The sequence below is a fragment of the Lathamus discolor genome, chromosome Z (assembly GCF_037157495.1).
Source record: "Lathamus discolor isolate bLatDis1 chromosome Z, bLatDis1.hap1, whole genome shotgun sequence".
NCBI lineage: Eukaryota > Metazoa > Chordata > Aves > Psittaciformes > Psittacidae > Lathamus > Lathamus discolor.
Window position 1 is genome coordinate 75,430,744 of NC_088909.1, and position 25,886 is coordinate 75,456,629.

The window sequence follows — 25,886 nt, forward strand, 5'->3', positions numbered from 1 at the left end:
ATGCCCCATCTGAATTACTTTTCTATAAAAGCAACACCTTCTTGAAGAGTAACAGCACAGTACTTGGCACTAAAATACAGCAATTGAAAAGCTACTTAGAAACTCATGGATGAATATATACACTTGTTTTAACATGAAGTATTCATGTATTTTAGAAACAGACACATGCATTTCACAGTATTTTTCTAACTTACCAATGTCAATGTTCTCTCTTCCAAGAGACACCAGAGAGAGGAAAAGAATTTCTCTGTAAAAACTCCTAGGAAATATTTTGAAGGGCAAGTCAATGAACGCACCAACTATCATAAGTTTACAAAGTCAATGTTGAAGATGCTAACCTTTTATTATATAGTTTCTGCAACTGTTCTGTTACTATTTCTTGTGAAGAAAGTGACTGATCTATATGACTGTTAGCTTAACATTTTCTTGTGCCTGAGTATTTTTTCTTAACACATGAAGATAAAGTATTGCCATATTCCAGCAGCTATGTTTTCTACGAAAAATCCCTCTGTCAAATGTGCCATAAAATTCCAGAAAAACGAGAAATATAGAATTAAGCATCACTTATTTAACTTATTCCTGCCTGAGGGTGAAGTACAGGAAGCAGAATTATTTCAGATCACCCATATTTTGCTTTTTTTTGTTTTAGAATGCCATGATCTATCTGAGAACTGAATTATCACTAAACAATGGTATATTAACTTTTTTCCTCATGGAACACATGAAGATTCTTCTGTAGGCGATTACTACTTTTTTTTTTTTAGTAACTACAGACCACAGAAGGAAAGATGACTTAGCATGATAAACTTCGCATACATCTTATATTTCCTGTAATTTAATTCAGAGGCTTGCTTTTTAACAAAGCCCTCTCTGAATTGCAGTGCAGATGGCAAAATGTACAGTAGAAGCATTATTTACATGTCTCCCTTTATTTGTGGGTCATGCTGTATACACTTTCTAAGCCAGTGCTCCAGGCTGGTAGAATTCCAATAGTTATAACCAGGTAGTTTGGAGAATATTCCAGACACTGCAACAGGGTACTGCACACTTACATTTATCAATTTTCTAGATCTGGAGCAGGACCAAAAAAATCAGCATAGTCAGTATCTGCGCTTTTCTTATTAATTCATAAAATGTCCATTTTGATCAAGGAATTTATTTATTTATTTGATTTGGATGAATTATGCATCTAGCCACAGAATGCATCTGTTTGTAATTATGGTCATAAACAAATATACACAGTGTTTGGTGAACACAGAATAAAACTGAATATTGCGAGACATCCTTACAGAATTCTCATTATTAAGTGTGTATGGTCTGATCTTACTTAACTTTGAGTGGGGAGAAAATAAGAAGAGATTACCCCTTTACCTCTGTCGTTTCACATCTGGCTTAACTTTCTGTAGAAGCAGGTTGATTGGTTTAACAACATTGTTGTGTTGAATACTTAGTTTAATGTTCTCCAGCAAAGTGTTTGTTGCCTGCTGATCTTCTGCCAGTGTGGAGAGTCTCTTTTCAGAAGAATCTGGGAAATGCAACCATATAGACTATTAAACATTAAAGATTTTATATTTTTTCACTTTAACAAGAAGGTATTTCAGAAAGTGAGATAAATATTCAGCACCTCTACCCAGTCTACAGAAATCTGTTACAATGGAAATGCTTTGTCTGCTTATGGTCTTTATTCTACTACAAAAGTTAATGGATGCATCAACTACTCATTTGCAAGTGCTTTCAACGTGACAGAGAGATACAAGAGACTGAAGAGTATCCAGCATCAGAGGCTGGCTGCTAGCTCAGATTTATTGCTCTACTTCAGTTTCAAAAACTAAGTTCACAAAGGTTATTTTTACACAATGGAAAAGAAGCAGAACAGAACACCATAACATTTCTTATCAAAGAAACTTTTCTCATCAAAGAGCACAGACTGAGAAGTCTGTGTCAACGTTTTTTTTGCTGATCAGAAGTAATGAAATCCCAAGTTCTCATAAGCAGTCTGCCTGGTTTTTCTTCCTTTCAAACCAAGATATGGTAGACAAAGGCCTTTTTTGATCTTACTTTCTGACAGTCACGTAGGCTGCCAAATGTACATATTAATGGGACTTGTTACCTTTCATTCAGTTAAAGAAACACAAGATAATTTGTCTTTTTCATGCCTGCATAGATATAACTATATAATGCAGTTAAACATTCAAATCAGGTGAAGATTACTTAGCACCACAACTACAGCAAATCTTCCTACCCTATTTATAGCCATATGACATATAAAGAATAGATAACATACCTTTTTACACAGATTAGTAAGATATTTTTCATAATCTGACACTATGTTAAGTACCTCAGGGATTGCGGATGCCTTACACACTAAGAAAGATTTCCAACTTGATGGGCTGTGTACACTTCAGACAGTACAAAACAAAGGGTTTTTTCCATAGCTTCTCCTCCCTCTGCTGACTGTAACGTTTGTTTTACTTACTGAGATTTCTCCAAGATATATACAGGGGCTCCCCCGGCTCTTGGTGGAGGTTGATATTGTCCCACAGAAGATGGATGCATACTAGCTTGCTATCTTGAGCAAGAGACGTCAGAGGAAGCTAAAAAAACATGAAGAAAGGGAAAAAAGTTTTTTAAACATCAGTATCCTCTCATTATTTAAAAAATTGCTCTTTCATGAAGGTTTACTTCATCTTGAATCCATCAAACAGGAACAGTTGATGTCTTCTAGAGACAAATTCAGTCAATCAGAGCAAAATCACAAGTACTGCAACATTTCATTGCCTTTTCTGGTTTAGCCTAATGTACAAAGACCATTTAGTTTTCTACAGAAAAATCTTCTATATCTGAGGAAAATCTGAATGAGCATGTATCACAAAAAATGTTTTTTGTGCACTAAACATGTTACTTAATTTGTACTACTTACCATGCCACACTGTAGTATTTTCTAACCTGATTAAGACTTGGTATGCATGTCCTTGTGTTGATCTTTCCAACATGCAGGAAGAATTTGTATGAGTCATTTACTGCCATTAAAATATATGGTACACAGAACATTAGATCCATAATTATTTTATAAAATTAAGTGCCTTTAGAATCTCTAATACAGTAAGACTTAGCGGGCAAGAAAAATTTACCACTACTGTGTCAATTCAAAGAATCAGTTACAGATATTAAGCTCAATGTTCTGCTTTACCCTGCTAATGCATTGTATTTAGCCAGTATTGCTTTAGATTTCACTAGTATTGGTCTTCAACTACATTTCCTGGAAAATTGTTCTTGATTCCAGGGTTCTGGGGTTTTTCTGAAAATTGAGGGAGAAAATTTTAAAATTACAGTGCATACAAGTAGATAGGAAAATACTACTTTTTTGCATGCATGTTAAATTCACTAATTACATACACAAATCATATAGGTTTCCCTTAAAATGAAAAAAGCAAAATACTCAAAAGATAGCACCCGTTCTATGTTCTTTTGTACACAGAGTACTAAAAATCAGTGGACTTTGAATAGCAAAACCTACTAGTGGAAAAGAACAAAAAATATTGACTCATAACTTAAAAGGTTTATATACTGAAGTACGCAACCCACACTATGTGAATTTCAATGCATTGCTATTTGTGAGTTCTCAATAGATACATCTTGTTTCCTTCCATGCATCAGCCTGAAGAGAACGACTTGACTAGAATTTGAATGCTGTTTCCACCCACCTTACTTCAAGATTCCTGGTGGAAAACAAACCTTTCTGCTTATATTATAAAACCCCAGGAAACTAGATCAAAGCTACTCAGGTATTACTTACCTACTTTTTTTGAACCAAACTCTCAAATGTAGCTTACTTCTAATATCTGCAGCTCTAATAGGAAGAAGCCACTTACCTGCACTCCATCATTACAGTGTTCAGATGTTAAAATGAGTCCAGGTAAGTTGCTAGGCAGATCCAACCGTCGGAAATACCAAACTAGGTTCCAGAAAATTATGGGGTGTTGATTGATGAATTTGGATGTATGAATTACTTGCTCTCCCTCATTTTCCAACAGTGATTCAAGCTCCTTATGCAGTACCAAAGGGCTCAAGTAAGGCACAGATACAGGGAGAGGATTAGGTCTTTTTACTAAAGGATCCTAAAAAAAAAAAAAAAAAAAAAAAAAAAAAAAAACGCACACAAAAGGAAACTGTGGGGTTTTACAGAATCAAAGGATTTTCTTCCAGAAATACTCCTCAGGATTACTTGCCCTGGAAATCCCCCATTGCAGAGTTTGTTTTTGTATTTGGAAGAAACATCTGGAAGTACTGAACACAGAATAACTTTAATAGCATCAATAGTTGTGATGATTGAGGTGTTTATTAACTTTAAAGATCACCTAAGCTCTCACTGTTACATGAAAAAGAGAAAATGCTAATTTGTTATAGCTACTTTCTGATTGTGCAGTTTCAAGCTGTATAAGCTGGTGGCAACATAGATTGTAGAAATATAATTACATCAGCTGTGGAACTGAATCATGTATTCATGTGTTAAAGACAGCTTCCTGCCAGTAAAAAACACCAGAAAGAGAAGAAACACTTCATTTCATATGCAATAATAATGTAACAGTCTCAATACTGCCTTTTACCTTATCCACTCAAGAGGTAAGCCTAATAGAACATATAGGAAGAGTGTAAGCAAATGCTTGGAAAAGGAACGAACTTTCACTCTTGCAACAGTGTACTGTTTGTACAATTGTGTTCAGTCTGCTGTAGAAGTTGGGTTATTTTTAAAACAAACTTCCAGTCTTAGAAAGACAAAGACTGGCTTCATTCTGCTAGAGAGAACAGTTCAATCAAGTAACACCATTTGTACAATGTATTAAAACCCCCCAATTTTAGATTAACTGAACCAAGATTTTTATTTATTTATTTTTTTTTAATCATAAGAATGTGAAAATATGCCTGGCCATTTCCATTCCCCAAATAGACAGGAACGATAGGAACAGAACATTATGTATTTTAAGTTCATTGCATTCAGTTTTTTGCTGTCAACTGAATGTGCAGCTTCTAGACTTACCACAACTTCCTGCAGACTGTTTGGAAGACTAACTGTTGAAATTCCATGAGATGGTCTCTGGGAAAGATCAATATTTTGCAGTGGACCTCCAACACTGTGGCTCCGAGTCAAGGACACACCCCTTTTTGGTGGATTATTGGAAGATGTCTTCAGGGTTCTGGGATCTTTACTCTGTTCTTCTGCCACATCACTGTTTGGATTTTAAAAGAGAATATGCTAACATTAAACTATTCATCATTCCTATGGCAACAGGAAAGAAGAGGAGAAAGGCTGCCAAGTAAGTATCACAAGCCAAGTTTCTCTATTAATAAGGAATCATATTTGACCAGTTAGCTCCACAGTATACAGAACAGTATAACAATCCTTCCAGAAAAGCAGCTAAGTAGAACCTAAGAGATGAATCTGAAAGCATCACAGTTTTGTATAAGTACCATTGCTCTGGTACAGCTTTACCTTGCTTAGAAAAACAGCAATGAAGTTTTGTCAACACACAAAGATGATTTTGTTCTGATTATGTTCATTTTTACTTCCTCATTCCCTTTATGTTTACTTTCTCTAAATGTCATAAGCAGAGCAACTGTCATGAGTTAGTACCTATTGCAACATAATGTAAATAAATTCCAGCAAAAAGGTCACAATTCATAGCAGCCCTATTTCAGTCCCTCTTCTTCCAACATGAAACTTTCTTAATGCTTCCTCCCTCATATTGTTTCAAAAGTAGTAGTATTATTTTCCGAGTTTCAGTTTTACACCAGTATTATTTGTAATAGAATGTATGCTCTGTACAAGTGTCAAGGGTCCAAGACTTTTCTCTCAAAATAGTGTCTCAGCAAATGGACTTATTTTTCCCCATAATACACTGTCCTTCTTATTAAATTCTAAACACAAGGAAAGGAGAAGTAATGCTTATATTTATGTCTCTAAAAGGTGTGTTCTAACAATACCTATTTTACCTATTAATTATTAGCAGATAAACCTGAAGATTTATTTCTAGAGTTGTATCTCTAATACTCACTCATTTACTGGAACCAGTTACTTCAAATTGATAAAAGCATGCAAGAAGAATAAGAGAAAACAGATGATCATCAAGTTACTTTGTAACTTGTGCTTTACCATACTTGGTACATAAGTCAATCTTCACTTTAAAGCAGAGGAGAAATACTGGAAGTGTTGATACATTTCTGACAGAACTAAACCCTTGTTTTACCTACCTCTGCTCAGCTGCAGAGCTAGTTTCTTCAGCAATGGTGTGGCTGGACTGTGGGTGATCTGAAAAACTGATCAAGTCAGCAACAGCTGGACTGGACAACAGCTTCTGCTCCAGGGGGTCAGTGGTTAATGGAAGAGTACCACTCTGTAAACTATCTCCCGAAGTACTTTGCTTCAGGAAAAAGCTAAGTTACAACAGGAATAGGAGGGGAGAGAAATATAAAGAATAAGACTTAAGAATGAAGTCATTAAAAGAGTTATGAATCTTAACCTTTACTTTCAAAAAGTAATAAAAATAAGGAAACAACACTAAAAGCTTGACCACTGTAACTTATATAGGCAGAGTAAACTAAACAAACACAGAGATTTGATCTGCAAAAGGACTTACATCCTATGCTATAAGTCATTAGTGACCTTCATTTATCATGGTTCCCCATCAACAATATATCAATAGCTGAGACATCACTGAAAATTGCTGTTACTGTAAAGTGACATTACTGACGAGGAAACTATACACCATTATAGGTACAAGACAGCAGGAATGTCATGCTTTCCTAAGTATTTTTAAGTACACACTCTACAGATGATCAGTTTCAGCATTAGAGAACACTAATGAAAGCTGTTTCACAACAATAACCACTACAGTGAGAATCCATTTTAAATTACCTTAAAGTAAGTTCCAGCCTTCACAGTGCAATTAAAAAAGGTAAAAATAGTAAGCAGAGAAGCTTAAACTGGAGAACTACTGGAGAAACAATAAGCTGCAGCATCTGTAACTAAAAGCTGCTAGTAAATTTAATTCGGGTGCAATTCTTTGCTGACAGATTTAAAAACTACTTTATATGCTTTTAAAGTTCACGATTCATTAGCTTTATTTTACAAGCTAAACAAAACCAGACTTATACCTTCTATGTGGTTATGCTTAGAAAGAAGATACAAAAAGAAAAAGTGGTAAAAGGCAACTGGTTCTTTGCTTTTTGGCTATTTTACAATGAAATGCAATACTGTACATGCCTTACAACTTCCTTCAGTACAATCATTACCATCAAACAGGCAGACATTCTTGCAACCCTCTAGACAAAAATACTGGAAAAGATAACTAAGATCCTTTTGGAAAAAAATATAACCTTGTAGAAGTGCAAAGGCAGAAAAAGGAGTATGCGTAAAACCCACTAACCTTGCAGAGCCACGTAGGTCTTTAAATTCAATATTAAGTAAAGGTAAGAAGATACTTTTACAGAAAGGACAGGTAGTATTCAAGTTTGAATCATCAGCTGTCCATCCAGCCATAATTTCTTCATCATAAACCAAAGCACCACAAGCTCTACATTGAGAGCAGCTAGACATCAATACCTAAAACAGCAAAGAATTAATATTATCAGACTTGTTTCAGGTTTTTTTAATAATTGGCTTTATAGGCTTAGTGTCCACAGGAGTTTAACAGGTATCAGAAAGCCAGCTGGGAGACATGAGTTTTTCACTACTTACTGACCACACTTCAGTATCTTGTTGGCATAAGTTTTACCTATGAAATGGAAATACTAGTAATTTATTTTTGTTTGTTATTTTCAGACCTGGAAGAAACATTACCCTGAAATGGTACAAATTTAGCATTTGCAAATGTTTACTCCTATGAAGCCTCCAGTGTATATGAATTGCCTTGAATTGTATAAGTAAATGAGTGTCTGCTTCTACAAAAAGAAAACAAACTGGATAAGTTTATTAATCTTACCTCCATTGCATAGTTCTGAAAAATGCTGGATAGGCTAGTATTATGTGAAGAGCTTTGCTCTGACTTCTCAGAATCTTGTACTTTCATGCTTCTTGGCAATGAAACTTCACCTGCACAGAAAGAGCCATTTGGGTCTTGTAGTCAAGGAAAAAGTAATTCACCTATTCCCAAAGGAAATAATTTCTGTTCGACCAAGACAGAAAATTGTACCAGAAGATCTTCAAAGATATGTGTAGCTCTGTAACTTCACTGATATTATAATTACAGTATCAATAAATATCATTTTTGTGTTTAACATTTAGAAGTTATTTTTGTCTAACACAATATATCACAAACTGGTAAAAGGAAAGAACAAAGAAAGAATGGAGAATGGCAAATAGCAGTAAGATTGCTCAATACATTTCCTTTTAAAAGTTGTTCAACATTTCTTGAATGATACATCCATATGTAAATAACAAAGAAAAGAACTGCACCAGGGAAGACACATGATACTAAATATGCCATTACTGTGCTGTCCTGTGTTTAGGAGTAGCAGTTTTTCTGGTGCAGCTCTGTGTTTTGACTTTCGGCCTGGGAACAGAGTTGATAACACCAATGTTTTTAATTGTTGCTAAGTAATGTTTACCCTGCCTAAGGACTTTGTGAGTCTCATGCTCTGCCAGGGACGAGGGGAGGCCGGGAGGAAGCAGAGACAGGGCACCTGACTCAAGCTAGCCAAAGAGGTATTCCATACCACAGCAGGTCATGCCCAGGGAGGTAACTGGGAGTTACCTGGAAGGGCACGGGCTCTCTGCAGGGGGGTCAAACTCGTTCAGCGGTGGTATCGTATTCTCTTCTCTTGTTATTTTCTCTTATCAATATTATCATTGGTGGTAGCAGCAGTGATTTGTGTTATACCTTAGTTACTGGGCTGTTCTTATCTCAACACATGGGAGTTACATTCTCTCGATTCTCCTCCCCATCCCTCCGGGAGCAGGGAAGGTGAGGGGCGGGGAGAAAAGAAAAAGGGAGTTAAAAAAAAGGGGGGGGAGTGAGTGGATGAGCTGTGTGGCTCGGTTTGAACCACGACATGTGCTTAAGGTATCTCTGGCTAACATCGCAGTAAAACTAATAATCTTTCTTTGGTAAGGCTGGGTTTTAGGGTTATAAGCTTTGCCCAGGAGGGAAAAAGGAGTTGGAATGTATTTAGCAGAAGGAAATGGTTGGAATCAGTTTTAGAAAGCAAAACTACCATCATTACTTCCTCTGACAATCCCAAACTTTCCTATTAAAAAAAAAAAAAAAAAAAAATCACTACCAGACTCCTCTAAAGAAGGCTCCTCTGCTTCTTCAGCTAAAGTTCATGTTTGCAAACAAATTTTACAAATTCTGTTGACAGCTGCCACTCTTCATAGCTAGTTCTTATAACCCTCCTAACTAACTGAAACTAGAAGATGGTTATCAGGATGGTTATGTCAGGATTCTGCTAGGTAAGGCCAGCTTATCTCCACTCCACAAAATAGTTCTTCCTCTCTTGATGCACATGGGTTTATGATATTCACATCATTGAAGTATCTCAAAGAAAGGTAAACCAAACCTAGAAACGGTTCAGCACACATCTTTTTCTCAAAATTAAGAACCAAATCTGAACTGGAAATTATTAGACTTCATGCAATTTTAGAACTTTGGGGAGGTAGGGAAGGGCAACTTAGCAATAGGCATATATAGTAATCTATTTACCTTCACAACTTCAAATCAAGTATGCATCCATTACCTCCCATTCCACAGTAAAACTTAAGAATTTTGTGTGTGTGTTGCTTTGGGTTTTTTGGCCCTCGGGGCTGTGGAGTTGGTTTTGTTTATTTTTTATTTCCACCTCCCCCCACTGAAAGATCTGCTTCTGTTAGTTATGCAACTATTAGCAGTTTTGCAGTTCTTGGACACTGCTCTGCTTTTCTATATTAGTATTTCAAGAACTTTCAGGATATTTGACTTTCCATGACTGAGCACATGTTCCTGGCTATAACTAGCTAGCAATCTTTCTGTCACACGTACAGAAGCATTTTTACAGTTAAATCACTGTGGTTTTTATCAACTTTTTAAACATTCAATGAAGAGAAGCATTACCTATTTGCTATAGCAAGACAGAAGTTTAGAATGGAAGTACAAATTTGCTTGTACTTCAGGGTTGTAAATAATTTCAAATTACCATAGCTTCCATTGCTATGAATCATTCACACATACCAGTTTTCCCTGTTTGTTACATTATAAACAAGTTATGAGGGGAAAAACAAACAAACAAACAAAAACCCAAACAAAAAACCCGAATCGTACCTGCACTGTAATGCTGTCTTCCTGCATCTCCACTGCTACTGCTACTGCCAAGACTAGTAGTGCTTTGTGCAAGCTCATTTGTAATGAGCCCTGGGACGCCAGTTCTTGATGTCAGATTATCTCCCAAAATATCATCTTCAAAACCAGCAGGGAAGTTAAAGTCTGGTCGATTGTTTTCTTCCTTTAATACAAAAAGAAGAAAAATAGTATTCCAGATCAATTATTTGACTTCCATTTTTATCCTAATAAATAAAGAATTAAAGTAACAGATTAAGATGAAAACTCCATGTAAAAAAAATTAATAGATTTAAGATAAATCTATGCAACCCCAAAAAGAAGAGATATTGCACAAACCACAAGGATATTGGAAAAATGAAGGGCTTCATTAACAAAAATACTTAGCTGAAGATCAAACTGAGTGACAAAGCAACTGAAATATAAATGTCTGTATTACAAGATAAACAGAAAAAAAATGATGCAAAAATTTTGATTTGGCAAACATCACTCAAAATCAAGAAATTATCAGAAAGAAAGGAATTATCAGAAAAAAAAATCAGAAAGTGGAATTTTCCAAATTGAAAACAGGAATAAAACGTATCAGCTGAAATGATGCAGCAATAACACAGTCACTAAGCCACAAGATGCAATGAAGTAGGAAAATTAAGATATTAAAAATGAAAATTTGCAGAAATAAGATAATTAAAAGATTTTTGAAGGAAATCAAATCATGTTGAAGAGAGACTACAATGTGCCATTAAACAAAATTCTACAGAACAGGTAAGCATAATAGAAAGGCACACAGCAAAACCTAAGTCACAGAAAATAGAATTGGAAAGAAAGGTAATGAGTGAGTTTTCACTGTCACTGTCAAAATCAGGTTAAAAAAATACTAGTAAGAAATATATATTTTATTTAACAGAAAAGACCCTAATAGTAACATAAGTTAAATTTTCTTCACATAGAAAAAAACCCAGAGAACTACCTTTCTATTTCACATGTTTTATAACGTTTGGGGAATGGAGGGAGAATTTGAAAAAGGAAACAAGAATCTATCTTAACAGCCTCATGAGGAGAGACAAAAGATCCTTAAAGCCAAATCCGATTAAGTGGTTAAATGGATCAAGCAGGGGCCTTCAGGATAAGAAGAAAAAAAAAAAGCCAAACCCAAGTTTGAAGCCACAATAAAAAGACACATATTAAAGAAGGAAGTTATAATATTCATTCCTCCATCTCATCTTTCATTTGTGTCATTATACTCTGAACTGCTTTACTCTGAAAAAGATTGTTAATCAATTGTGATCACACACGAACCATAACATTTACTTCTAAAATTTCCAATGAGTCAATTTACTAGATCTCAGGCTGTCTTTTTCTACTTTCAACTTTGAATCACCAACCTGACTTCTTAGGTTTGATTTTTCATAACCTTTCCTTAATTTTTTAAAATAAGACAGGTAGTATGGTATCATTTAAGATGACATAATTTTGTTCTTTGTAGGGTTTCTTGGTGCAGTTTCTTTAAACAGATAAATAAATAAACAGGGAAGGGGGAATGTTGAGAAAAAAAGGTTAAATTTTAAGTTTACTGCATCAAGACTATTTAATTAGATTTTGCCTGAAAAGTGTTTTTTAATGACAGAGAAAAACTCCACTACACAGTAAGTGCTGTTTGTATTAGCTAATGAAAGTCAATACTTGAAAAAACACCATCTCATGAAGCAATCTTTCGGACACAGAAGTTACGACTCTAGCTTTGTCTACCCAAATTTTTCATATTGGAAAACACTTGCCTCATCATCTGAGTAACTATATGCTGAAGTTACAACTCCCCACATCTTACTGGCTACATTGGCAGCCTGCTTCATGCCTGATTTCAGAACATCCATTTTTGGTCCAGACAGTATATTGTCCAGCTTCAGACTGGATAAAGTTGTTACGACAGATCCTAACGAGCCATGTGGAGAACGACCCAGTCCTGTCAAAGATGAAGACCGCTCCTTTTGAACTTGCAGATGAGTTTGTTGCTTTGGTCGTACAGTGAATGTTTTGGATCTGGAGACAGAAGGACTTCTCTGACTTTCATAAGACTTTGGGAATGGCAGGATGGGATCCAAAGGCAGGCTTGATCTCCTTTCTTGGGAGTGACCAAGTGTATCAGAGGCTTCTGCTTCCCTGTCCGGCTTGTGCAGTTCCATGCTGGGAAACTTATTACCCAAGGGGTTCTTCAGATTCATATAACTTTCTATTTCATCTGCCAAATTACGTGCTGCAACTGGTGACACCAACTTTTCCTCAGGTTCCAGATGCCTTGGTTCTGTGCTGTCAGTAGCCAGCAAAGATAACGGGTCCAAGCCTACTTCAACATCTTCCCTTTCAATAGGCTTAAGCACTCCATATAAGCTATTCCTTTTAGTACTTGCATCTTTGGATTCTGGTTTCTCGTTTTTGGACTCAACTGACTGCTCTACGTTTAGGGCTTCCACTGTGGTCAAGTTTTCACCTCTTCCATTCTCAAGATGCTCATGCCCTTCCCCAGGTTCTTCCAGCACTGGTGAAGACCTATGCTCCAATTCCCAGTCACTCTCAGTCGCACAATTCCACATGCCACTTACGCCAGAAACCTCCTGGTCAATGATACTTTCAAAGTTATGGGATTTACTCATGTGAGAGGGTGAAGATTTGGCCCCAGATAAAGCTGCTGTTAGGATCTTGGCATCTGCTCCCATCATTATTGCCAGTTCTTTAGAATGCAAGTCCAAGCTGCCTTTTTTCATGAGCATTCCTGCTCTGCTTTCACTGCTGAAACTGCAGCTTCTCTCTGAAAACAGTTTCTGCCTCTTCTGTCTTTTTTCATTTGTTTTCTTAGGAGAAACATCACCAAAGACTGTATCTTCAGCTGAATCCTGAGTTATGACCAGTGGGCTAGAACCAGTTTCTAAAAGAGAAAAGGCATTAATATGGATCCATAGCCACAGAAAATGTTTATTTCCTGAAATCATGTGAAATCTCTGTATTTCCTTACTGGGGAGAAGACTTGGAGCTCCACAATCTCAAGTTATGCATTACTAAGTTACACCAGCACTAACAAGTTATTTTACTGGCTGCAAAGGCATCCTGGAGATCAAAAGTCATCAACGTTTCGACTCCTTGAAGTCAAAGCCTTTAATGGCTTCTACCTCCTTTCCCTGTGCCAGTCCTTGGCACAGACTAGGTACTACATCCATTAACCAAGGGAAAGTACAATTATAAGTAAAGACTGCTCTGGGCTTTTTAGGGGGCTATTTTTGTTCGGCTTTGTTTGTTTGGGGTTGGTTTTGTTTTGTTGTGGGTTTTTGTTTGGGTTTGTTGTTTTTTTTCCAGAGCTATATTCAGAGTTCTATACATCAAACTCCATCCTGGTTCTAGAAAAAAAAAAAAAAAAAAAAAACCAAAAATTGTGTGTGTCTGCACAACATAGAAGCCTTACTTCATTTATGACACAACCATTTTCAGAAAAAGCTCATTAAATTTAGCACACGGAAGATATAAACTACATTTATAAATACTCCCATTTTCTTGGGGAATTGGGAATATTCATTGCCTAGAAAGCTGTGTTAGCTATACAAAAACCTCCCTAAGTCAAGCACCCTGATGTACCACATCCCTCTACTGGAGGATGTGTGAGTCTCACATGGATGCTGCTTCTTGACTAGTCATTAGCTCCCATAATTGCCAGAAAGGTTCTGGACAACTTTTTACCTGAGTCTCAATTATTTGCTATTAAGCTATACTGAAGCTGGACTACATTGCCTTAGTCAAGAACAGGCACAAAGGCAGAAAAAAATAAAAGAGCCCCAAGATTTGGCTTTTATATAAAAGCCAAAGTCTTCCATAAGTCTTCTTCATTGTAAAGCTCTAGATAGGTAAATAAATTTTGTATGGCTGTGCATGCACTGTTCCCAAGTTACACACTGGCAATGTAAGCCAGGAAAAAAAGAGGCTTGTCGAAGGTTACTGAGGTGTAAGTGACAAAATGAAGAGTACTTATTTTGTTTTTCTAGTACATTACTGAAATACTCTCAGTGCAGGACAGGGAAAAATCTTGATTTCGATCTACTCAACAGTGATTTACAATCTAAGAATCAACAGGTTCCTCTTAAGTCACCTGCAAAGGACAATGGCAGAAAGCAACTGTCGTGCAAGATATCTGCACCTCACATAGATGTTTCTGTTTCATTTAATGGCATGAAAAAGATTGCGAAACATAGTACAACAAGATCAGGGCTTTAGTAAGCTGTTTCACCCAGTGACTCACCACCACTGCTTTTCCTTCCACTGCTATCAAAAATGCCAGATGGAACTTTCACAATACTGCTACCCCAAGCAGGTGGGTCTGTTGGACTGTGAGTTTCTATATTCAGCTGTCGCTTTTCATCAAATTTCTCATTAAAAACCTCTACAAGAAAAAGAATGAGAACTTAAGTTAATTAAACTAAATAATTTCATTGACACTGTTACAGAAAACATAAACTCAAAACACTGTTCCCTATGTAATTCCAACCTAAAGGATCAGTCCTACAAGGCACTGAACACTTCCTGGACATAATACCCAGACAGATGACACTAGACAGTATTATGCAGAGAGTGCTTAGCTGTTCACAAGGTTAGAAAACATGCCGATTTCTTCCCACAGTACTTTTTCAACTAACTAAAGTAGAGCAGGAAGAGCAGTTCATAGATTTTCATGCAGGCTCTTTGTCTAATAACAGCTTTAGAAGCCCTAACGAACATTAAGGACCTAGTAACACAGATATGGAAAAGATTCAGTAATGAGAACAACAATACAGAAAAGCTAGGAGCAAAACCAGGACAGAAGACAAGAGATGGACATTATTTTCTACAGCTGGGAAGAGTCTGCAAGAAAAAAATAGTGTCTTTTATTAGGTCAACTGGTACAGCTGAAAATTCGGTCAAGTTTTCAAATACAAAAATAAGAGGAAAGGAATACAAAACACTGTGTACCCCAGCACTTGTCCAATTTTTCCATCTACATTCAATTAGTCTAACAAAAGGCCTTTTCTACCTCTATGTATTCTACTGCTATTATCTAGGGCACAGAAGTAGTCCACCAGATTTCATACACTCAGGTTCTGACCTTGGCAACATCATGAATTCAAGACATTAGGTATTCATAGTAGTCTAATGCATGAAGCAGATTTATCACAAAAAGCCTTCATTAGTGTCAACATGCATACTTAACCTCCAATTAGATCTTCAGCTTTAGAAGAAGTATCTTTCTCTACTTGTGCTTCAGTTGCATGAAGGCTATCCCCATCATCTCTTAGAAGTTCATCCTTGGATCCATAGCCCTGGTCTGACTGACCACCTGCTTGAAGGAATACAAATGTATGCCTCAGATTTGGTTTTATTTCCTTTTTTTTTTCTTCAGTAAGAAAAATATTAAAACTGAAATTAATCTGGTTGGTTGTTTGTTTTTTTTTTTTCCACCAGAAAAGTTCATAGTAAGATCACCAAAGTAAGTAATCTGTGCACAGATTTACTTGGTAATGGTGACAGCAGAGACAATGAGGGAATACAATATAAATTTACTTTTCTAATTACCATATTAAAACCAAGTTATTCCCTAAGGAACACTATAGTGACTAACTACTTTTAATGTACTTTATCTCCTTTCACATTTCTTTGAGCATAAAATATTTCATTGCTGGGCAAGTTAATTCTCAAGTGCATCTACAAAAGAAATTACAAGAAGCACAACAGTAATTAAGTAAGCTTCTAATAATGAATACAGCCCTGAAAAGAACTGTACCATAAACTGTGCTGTATCCTTGTGCTGTAGCGCAAAGTATAAAATGTGTCAGAAAAAAAAAAAGTAAAAATCTAAACATTTTTTAAAAAGTTTGTTCCTCCATGACACCAGTTACACTTGACAGCTATAACTCATTCTTAACAAAAGTTTACAGTAGTCCAAAAAGCCTGTACAATCAGGAAACAATACAGAAAGACATTTTTACCTTTTCTTTGTTATTTTTATCTTAAATGCTGCTGCATATGCAAAATACAAAAATACTATATGGGGCATATCCCACAGCAACATGTTAAACAGACTTATTTATATGCCCTAGGGTACCTACTAGAATACATGAGAGTATTGAAAAAGATCAAAGTGTAAGTAAGTTAGACAGTGTGAAAGGTATTAGGAACCGCCATAAAACTTGAGTGACAGACACGATTTACCTACAATACCTATTGCTGCTGCTTATTTTACCAACAAACCGCAAATGTAAAGATTATTTAAATTTAGAAGTTTGTGCAGCCACCAATAATTACATTTGGCTACTATATTAAAAAACTTATACACAGAAAAGTAGGTCCTGACATTCTTCCGTCCTTATTTTCCCTCTACCATTATTTCAATAACGTCTGCTTTGCACAGAATTAAAACCACCCTATCAATAAATGGGTGAATTACCTGCAGAAGTAACATTCAAGGGTAGAAATAATGCACACGTGCATCCAAGGCTTCACACCATACAAGTCTGCACCCCACACCGTGATAGCCAAGGACAAATGCGGCACCCAAGAGACAGCAAAGAGCGAAAAGCAGAGCAACAAAGAGCAAAGAGAAGGGAAGTTCAGTAATCTAGGCAGGCATATCAGATGAAGCACAGGAATCAGACAAAGTTTTCTTTACAGAAGGGCTCAAGATATTAAAAACATGAAAAGTGTGCAAGAACCATTTGTACTTTAAGTTTTGAAGTACACACAGAAAGAAAGTTTAGTTGAGACTGTGCACAGGTAGGATGTAATCAGTATTTAAGCAGATACGAAGAACTAGGAATTTTCTCTTGCCATCTCAAGTGATTAATCTCCTGTGCACTCTTTTTACTCCAGTTTGTCTAGAAGAGTGCATACTATGTTTAAGTCAGAGTTCTTCCCCAGCTTATCCCCTTTCTTTCCATTTGCGGGGTGTCTCATGTAGCCTGTATGACAAGGTTCTGATTATTTCCTTATTTCCAAGTTTAGCAGCTACTACTAAGAAGCTTGAATATGGCCTCTAAAAGCAGAGTTTACTCTAACCAAACATCACATGCTAACTTCAGGAATGCTAATTAGGCACTTCAAGATTACCATATGGTAATTTCCAGATTACCATAAGGAACACCATTTTAAAGAGTTGGCTTCTAATCATCTCAGCAACTTTCACTCCTTTCCTTTAATGCAGGGAAAGGTTTTACTCACACAGACTACAACTTCTGTTAATAAATATGCTAATTTGTCAGACGCTTCATACCTTTCCTGAAGATTAGCATAAAAAGCAAGGCTTATGAGACCACAGCAAGATATTTATTTTAATAGGACAGTATTTCTGCTATTGTTCACTCTAAAGAAAAAGTAAGAACTAAAAAAGCAGCATGATCTGTGGTAAAGGAGTAATATTCAACAGCGGTGTATTTCTTTTTCTTTACACAGTTTAACTCCATGTTTCATCCTCTACAGACCCAAAGGTGAAGGTGGTGATTGTGGAGAAATCAAAAGGAAACTAGAAAATTTAGCCTTTTGGAGGTCTGTTAGTATTGAAACCCAGCAGAATCTAGTACCTGTGCTAGAGTGATTATCAATGGAATCAAGCCTGACTAAGTCACTGACGAAGACAGCATGCTCCCCACTGTTAGCATCATTAGAACTATCCACGCTACCATGGCTCACCATGTCCCCAACACTTCCACCCGTGGCACTTCGCAGAGCTAAAGACATGAACGAGAGCTGGTTAGTAAGAGAGGATTTAACTTCTTAGTTTTTTAAACAGATCTAACCTCTTCAGATAACAGTAAATACTTTTGCTTGCACGTATAAAACAAGAATATGAAATTCTAGCAACAGAATTCAGACAATTAATTCTTCAGTTTGTGAAAGACATTCCAAGATGGTTTTCAAGCATCAAGTTGGCGATTATCAATTTCTATACACAGCAGGAAAGATTTTCCACTTGTAAAAGTCACAAAGTTAGCTGTAATCCCTCAGAAAGCATGTCATGCTCCTGTCCAGCAGAAATAAATTCATTTAACTGATTTATTACCTGATATCAAAGGTACTCGTGGGCTCTGCGTTGATTTCTTTAAGCACTGCCTAAATTGTGCTGTGCCATGAACTACATTTCGTACCTTTGTCCACAGGAATATGCCACTGCGGTTACTGCTAGGCCAAGATGACTCTAAGACTGCCTACAGAAAAAGACATAGCAACAACAAAACTAGTAAGAAAGTTACACTAATAAACACAGTACAGTGAGAAGCTTTTCTTTCCATACTCAAAAAGACATTTCCTGTCAACCATGTGAAGAAAGACAAGTATTTGTGTTTTTATGACTTGTTCCCTTTTATAAACTGTTCCTTTTATCCCACAGCTCTGGATACAATAGCTGAGTAACAATAAATAATGGATTAAGATTTCTTCAAGTAAACAAGATGGGGTTTGTTCTTATTTATATACTTTGGCAGCAACAAAAGACCATCTCTTTTGCCATGACTTTACAAAGTTTATTCTACTAAGAAGTTTCATCAGGATCTATCAGGAACTTGGAAGCAAAAAGGGGGGAGGCTACTTCAGCTAGCCTAATTCCAGCCTTCATCCAGCACGGATCCTGCTACTTTAAAGGATATACATAGGAACACATGGATTTGACGTGGAAGCACTAGACAGGTTCTAAAATGTGGAAGTGGAAACATGACAAATGTGTGCTTCAACAGAATTTTTGGTTAGCCAAACAGTATAGGGATGTAAACTTAACAGTGTAAAATCATACAGGGTAGATCCAGTGAACCATAAGCATTTCCAAAATGACTGCTTGCCCAGCAGGATCAGCAAATCCAAGTGAAGACCTGTGAGAAACAACCTTCAAGACATGCTACAGGACAAGGGGAGAGACAACAGCAAGAGAGACAATGGGACAGTACCCCTTGCTAAGACTTCTCTTACCTTATTGTAATAACCATAGGTGATTGCATTTGGCTGTATTCCAGCATTTTTCATTTCAAAGAGGACTCTCACAGCCTGAACAGGCTGACCCCACAGTCCACAGAGCTGCATAACAACTCTGTAGCAGACCTGACAAGATACAGAAATGCATAAATGGATTGATGACAAAGATTTTGAAACAGCTTAAGCTGTTCTCTGATTTCCAACTTCTACACATGTAAAAGGGAAAGCCATGTGAGGGCAGCTACCCAACACTCAGCCAGAAGAGGGAGCAAGAGTTAAACAGGAAATCACCCTAGCTGAAATAACATCAGCAGTCCCTTTGTTGAGAACACTGATTTTTTTTTTCCACTCGGTTCTTCTGTTTGTGAAATAAAGGAGGGAAGGAAACACCCCCACAAAAAGCAGGATAACTTGCTGCTATGTGCCTGTGCATACTACTGAAAGAAGGTATGCTGCACACAAACCCATTATCCCTTCAATTCAGTAAGGCTGTAAAACATTAATGCAAAGTGCATTTAAAAACCAGGATATTCAAGAACTTCCTTCTTGAAGAAGTCTGGGAGAAAATTAGCAACACTAAGTTTAAATACTTGACCCAGCTGACACTACACTCATGATGAAAAAGGAAATGCATTTCCAGCTGCCCTAGTTAAGCAGACTTCTTAGAGATCATTTCAAGGTGTCTTTAAAACAGGCCAAACTGCAAGTATGCTCAATCTGATGGTGGTAAAATGCATTACATTTGCACCTTGTCTTCTATCCCATGTTTTATGATAACAGTTTTTCCATTCACACTTGCCTCATCTAGTGGTTCCACATCAGTTTTCCTCATTTTAATTAGAACATCGTATGCCTGCTGCAGTGCTTTGACCTTGAGATGCGCAACTCTGACATAGGCTGGCAGACAAATAAACCACAGGCTGTAACTATGACTGAAGAGACACTTTGCCCATTGTGGGGGACTTAAGTAATACTTCTTGGCTAATTTATGGGCTGTTTTTATCTCCTGTAAGGGTGACAAAATAAAAAAGCAGACAAAAGATGTAACATCCTGAATGTAGAAGCCATTACTCAGATACTGGCTCCTTAAAGGTAAACATTTAGTAGTAATGGACAAACATTCAACTGAAGCTCTCTTCTTACCACTCTGTTATTAAGACTCTCTGCAAGCAAAAACTAGCATCAGGATCCTCTTATTTTTTCCCTTCACCATTTGAGCACTAATTTTAATTTGCTTTTGGTTTTACTACAGACTAAAACTTAAAAGTGCTTTTGATAATGAAGTGTAATCTCAAATGCTAATTTCTTTATTCACTGCCCTCTGTTTCTTTCTTTTGCAAGTGTTGATTCTCAATAGTTACAAAGACCTAACCTCTAATAATATTAACTTATAAATAGGAAGTGGCAATTTTACCAAAAACCTTTATATATTTCCATGTTTAAGACTCATCTGACCTGTTTTGTCCTCTTTGCCATAAGTGCTGGACTGTTTGAAATGCTGCTTCCAGCTGAGTGTCTGCTGAAGGAGAGCTTGAGCTCCTGTGGCCTGTCAAAGAGCTTCAAATCTAGTCGTGGGAAGTTTTTATAGCTATACAGATGATTAGAGAAAAAAAAAAAAAAAAAACAGAAAATAAAAGCTTTTCACATACCTGGTGATATCACAAAAGTCATACAAAGACAATTTGTGCGCAAAGAACTGACAAACATGAGAATAAAGAAGTAGGGGATGAGGGGGAAAGAGGGGGGAAAAAAAAGGGGAAGTGGGAAGAAGAACATAGCAAGATCCTTTAAGCCTTATTCACAAAGATACTACAAGAAGATGCCTTGGACATTAAATCTCCATAGACAGTGGAAACAACAACTAGAATGCCATTCATGTCACGAAGGTCAGGGAAGCACAGATGATGATGAACCAGGGTAACAGTTGGAAATAGGACCTTTGTGACCTCCAAAAAAGACAGAAGAAAAAAAATCATACGTGGTGTCTGAAGCTCCAAATTTCCTGCGCAGAGCTGAAAAACACTGAATGAAAGCCTGAAAAGCAGACTGGGTGTTTTGGTCTTTTGGTTCACCAGCTGGAGACCAACAGTACGGGCAGACCCATGACCCACCACTCTGCCATTCCAACTGAAACAAAGTGCACTGCAGTTGCTACAAAATACACATAAATGGCAGGAAGAAAGACAGTGAAGACAAGTGGAAAGGTATTACTGTAAAGTTAGCAAGAAGCTACTGAAAAATAAAAATCAAAATCCACACACAAAACACTGACTTCCACAGCTTTGGAAACTTACCAGAGTCTGGGTAGTTCCCACTTTCTTGAAGATTTTTCTGAGCTATTATAGTAAGGCAAGTCTCACACCAAGATGGAACATCTGCGCTGTTTAACAATCTAGTTAAACAATCTAGTTTTACCATATGTGGCTGTTTAACTTGTACCTGTATTTTGGCACTCGGTCCTGTCCATCATCAGCAGGAGGTTCTGGTGGCATTATGAACACTGTGTGTTCACTTTTTTGTGACTCATCAAGCTCAATCAACCGTGCATCTTCGACAGAATCTGCATCAACCTGAAAACAGAATTGGAACTCTAAGTACAAAGTCTGACTTTAGGATAAAATGTCCTTTTTAATATTGTGTTAGTACATGTGAAAATATACTTAATATATACTATACTTGATTATATATGTAATATATAAAATTATATTTATTCTGATTATTCAAATGTCTTTTTCATTTTTATTTCTAAATCAGATATTCCTAAACATTTTGAAGGACAAAGTACCTTCTCTCCTTTTTCTGTTCCTTTATCTGGAAAGAGCTGGGAAAAGGAAAGAAAAAAATTATTTTCTTCTCAACTAAAAAACCAAAATAATAAAAAAATTTAAAAGGTCCTAAATAATTCTGTTAAAGTTGTGTCACTTATTGAAATATTGAATAAGAAACAATAAATTTTCACATCAGTGCAGAGGCAATCAATCTCTTTTCAAGTACTTCCTTTGCTGAAAGTAAGCAATTACAGCAATCAGCATGCTTTCAATCTGTTGACATTATCTACTAAGTACAAAATCCTAAATCTATCAAAGGAAAGTGCTTTCATTCAGTTAAACTTAAGAATCTGCTATTTTCAATATGACAATTTCAGAATGCAACACATTACCAGTCTGCAATAACATCAAACTATTAACAATATTAAACATAGTATAATCTAAATACAAACTCTATATCCATACCCCATACTCAGCAGAAAGAAAAATAAAGCAAAGAAACTTTTAAAATCCTAATTTTATGGTCTGTTTACAAGTGTTAATTTGATTGGAATCAATACTAAATGAAAGACTCATTCTGTAAGAACTTGGTATGAAAATTAAGGTTCTGTCCAGAAAGATGCATATACATAAACCTTTAAAAAATACATATAATTCTCTTGCTCCCAATTTTTATATTGTGAACTTGGCATTTTACAGATGAAGCTATAAACTCAGCAGCCCATCCAGACCAGAAAGATGCTGAAGAGACTTTGTTTCAAAAAGCCAAGAATGGGTTACATATCTTTCATATAAAATACAGACAACAAAAAGGGATCTTATCTACGTAAATCAGTTTAAACCGTAAGTGGAGCACTAGGTGTGTTTTTGTGGTTTATGTTTAAATTGAGCAACAAAGGCTGATGACCACTGGTAGATAATTCCACATTAGAGGAAGGGTGATTAACTTTTAAAGGAAGGACATGGATGGCATTGTGCTGAAGTGTCAGCTACTGGTATTTCTCACAGTATCTTACAGTTTGACATGGTACAGGGCTTTAATGAAATTTTGTGCATCAACAAAGAAAATTATGATCATGCAAGAAGATGAAGGAATGAGTCAGCAATAGCCATGAAGAATTACAATCCCTTTAACACTTGCTACAGAGGGTATCTATCTTTACAACTAAAAACCAGGACAATAACACAAAAAGAACTGAAGTATATATTAACAGTGTTGCAACACAGTTTTCACCTTTTCTATGCAGTCATCAAAAAATGCCAAGCCAGTATCCTTGTCACTCACAAAACTGCACTCTTCAATAAAGCGGCTGAATATCTGTGTTTTGGTGAGATGTGTGTAGAATTTTGTATAGGCACGGTCTCTGCTTTTTAAAAATCCTGGTTATAAAAATAACACACAACGGAATGCCCATTACGAGTACCATAAGAAATTAACACATAAAGTGTCAACATTAAATATTTAAAGTGATAATACATAAAGTATTGATCCATAAAAACAATTACTCATCACTACTTGCATGTAGAAGATTAAAATAACAGCTTTTTTAAGTAATTATTTTTACCATAGTTGACAATATTTGGCAAGCAGTCACCTCCATGTATTCGGCTGCGTTTGTTCACTTTTTGTGCAAGAAAAAGGAGATGATTACCTTGCATAAAACCAGAAATACCTAACAGTTAAAACAATACTAAAATTAAAATTGTTATCCCAGGAAGTGTGGGCCTGAAAACATTTAAAACTTTCCAAATCTTTGACTAAAAATTTCTTCTCAAATCTCTCTTCCATTAATTAAAAAACAAAATGGGACAAAACCCCCAAACAAACAGGCAAACAAAAAAAAAAACAAACCACAACCACCACAAATAAAAAACCCCTTGTGACATTTTATCTAGCATTCAATCATAAACAGATCTGAAAAGTCAAGGTGATAAGGAAAATAAGATGAACTTTGCTGACCACTGTTTTGTTTGTTATATTTCTGATCTCTACCCCATTCTCCATTATCTTCCGATTTATATTAAGAGCATTATTTTGCTCTTCATTATAGGGCTTCTGGCATTTTTGCATTGTACAAATTGAGAAATTCTTACATTCCAAATGACTCAAATATTCCAAATGACCTTATGGAATATACCACACAAAGAGTGCATCATGCTACTGAACAACAGTTTTTCTAATACTTCAGATAATGCAAAATTGCAGTTCTATGTGTGTATATCCATGTTCTAACTAAATTTGAATAGTTTAAGTTTATACAATTGCAATTTTAAATTTTGCTAAGAACTGTACAACCAAAGTGAACCTTGAGCTTTTAAAGTTCAGCACCTGCTCAACCCTAAAACTTTAACACGGCCAATGCTACCAGCAGCTGGTTTGCCTCACCCTCACCTTGATGGTCAAACAAGGAATCAGCAGCAGTTGCTTTATTTGAAGGCGCCTGTGTGATTGGCTTGAGGAATGTTCTGTAACCCTTTAAAATAGATGCCATAAAACGGAGAAAAGCTTCCTGGATCTCCATCTCGAGTTCTGTCATTTTCTTCTGCCAGGAGAAATCTGCCTCAATAGGAGTCATCTCCACTGCAGAGCCTTCTTGAGTTCTCCTGTGAACTACCAATAAGCAACACATATAATCCTATATTAAAACTCAATACATTCAAGCAAGTAACTTTTACATAATACTGATGACTAATTTTTCTTTTTCATACTTGCCCATATTCAGAAGTGACAAACACTAGAAAATCTGTGATTATTTTCCAATTGATCTGGCCTATATAAAATGCAGGTTACTTCAAGAGGTGATTATGTTTTTCTAATTCATCCAGCCCTCTAGGACATAAAACAATGAGCAGGATCTCAGTTGAGGTAATGATACCACATATACAACTGAATGTACCTTTTCAGTAATGTATCAACACAAATACAAAGGACCACATTTTCCCAGTTCTGAAGATTGCACACCCAGAAAAAAATGGCCCAAAACTATTTTTCTAGTCAAAATCCTAACATTTGAGTGCACCAAAGGGAAGAAACAAGTAGATGACATTCAGAGTTTACTCTTGCACTCTTGAAAAAACAGTAGCAGGTACTGCTGAAAATTTTATTTCCACTCTATCATAACAAAAATATCAATTGCCATAAAGTAAGAATTTCTATATTAGAAAATATTATAACTTATTATAAATTTGGCAATATTATAATATTGCCAAAATAGAAAAAATATTTATCTAAAAAATACCACTGGTTCTGCTTAAATTAAAATTAGAAAGCAATTCTGTATTAGGCAGATTTCATGATAGACCCTGCTGATAAAACCAGAAGAAAAGTTGAGCTTTTCTAGCATATGAAGGCTGTCTGGAAAAAAAAAAAAAAAAAAAAAAAAGGAAAATTGAGGCAAGTACACCTACCTCTTAATCAATTCACTTTTCTGTTTCTGCAATTTACAAATTTTGTATATCTATGAGGCTATACCAATGTCTCTTTCTCTGTAACGATGCAACCTAACTCTGAATCAGCTTACCTTAAAGAGCTTATCTACAGTTACAAAGAAGAAATATCTGAAAACTGTTCAGATACAACTTTGCTCTCATGTGTCCAAGTCATTAGGCAGAAGAGGGTTAGTTTTTCTTTTTCTTTTGATAAAATACTTTGTCAAAATTTAGCTACTCAATTATTTTTGTAGAAAAGTAATTATCTGAGATATTCATCAGTTATCTGCACAGTAGCTGAGATATTCTACATTATTTTACTCATACCCCCATTTCGTCTATTATTTTTTATCAGAATTGTGAATAGTTTTAGATCCAAGGTGTTTTAGCTGTTTTATTTAATTTACAATATTAT

The 25,886-nt window shown here is 36.1% G+C and overlaps 1 protein-coding gene across 6 annotated transcripts in view; it reads right to left on the minus strand.

Moving 5' to 3' along the window:
* Positions 1-25,886, minus strand: part of DENND4C (DENN domain containing 4C) — a 68,329-nt gene that overhangs the window by 5,530 nt on the left and 36,913 nt on the right. For 3 of the 6 annotated variants that reach the window (XM_065661144.1, XM_065661145.1, XM_065661142.1), the window contains exons 12-32: positions 24,435-24,653; positions 23,277-23,422; positions 22,060-22,095; positions 21,714-21,844; positions 20,730-20,862; positions 20,074-20,280; positions 19,272-19,400; positions 18,373-18,517; positions 17,894-18,040; positions 15,532-15,660; positions 14,587-14,727; positions 12,083-13,227; positions 10,293-10,473; positions 7,980-8,089; positions 7,425-7,600; positions 6,250-6,432; positions 5,039-5,228; positions 3,873-4,118; positions 2,477-2,594; positions 1,372-1,525; positions 195-259 (exon numbers count right to left, since the gene is read on the minus strand). In XM_065661144.1, the coding sequence (XP_065517216.1) occupies positions 195-259; positions 1,372-1,525; positions 2,477-2,594; positions 3,873-4,118; positions 5,039-5,228; positions 6,250-6,432; positions 7,425-7,600; positions 7,980-8,089; positions 10,293-10,473; positions 12,083-13,227; positions 14,587-14,727; positions 15,532-15,660; positions 17,894-18,040; positions 18,373-18,517; positions 19,272-19,400; positions 20,074-20,280; positions 20,730-20,862; positions 21,714-21,844; positions 22,060-22,095; positions 23,277-23,422; positions 24,435-24,653 (4,131 nt within the window). The remainder of the gene's footprint in view (positions 1-194; positions 260-1,371; positions 1,526-2,476; positions 2,595-3,872; positions 4,119-5,038; positions 5,229-6,249; positions 6,433-7,424; positions 7,601-7,979; positions 8,090-10,292; positions 10,474-12,082; positions 13,228-14,586; positions 14,728-15,531; positions 15,661-17,893; positions 18,041-18,372; positions 18,518-19,271; positions 19,401-20,073; positions 20,281-20,729; positions 20,863-21,713; positions 21,845-22,059; positions 22,096-23,276; positions 23,423-24,434; positions 24,654-25,886) is intronic. The other 3 variants (XM_065661143.1, XM_065661148.1, XM_065661147.1) reach the window with 3 other exon arrangements.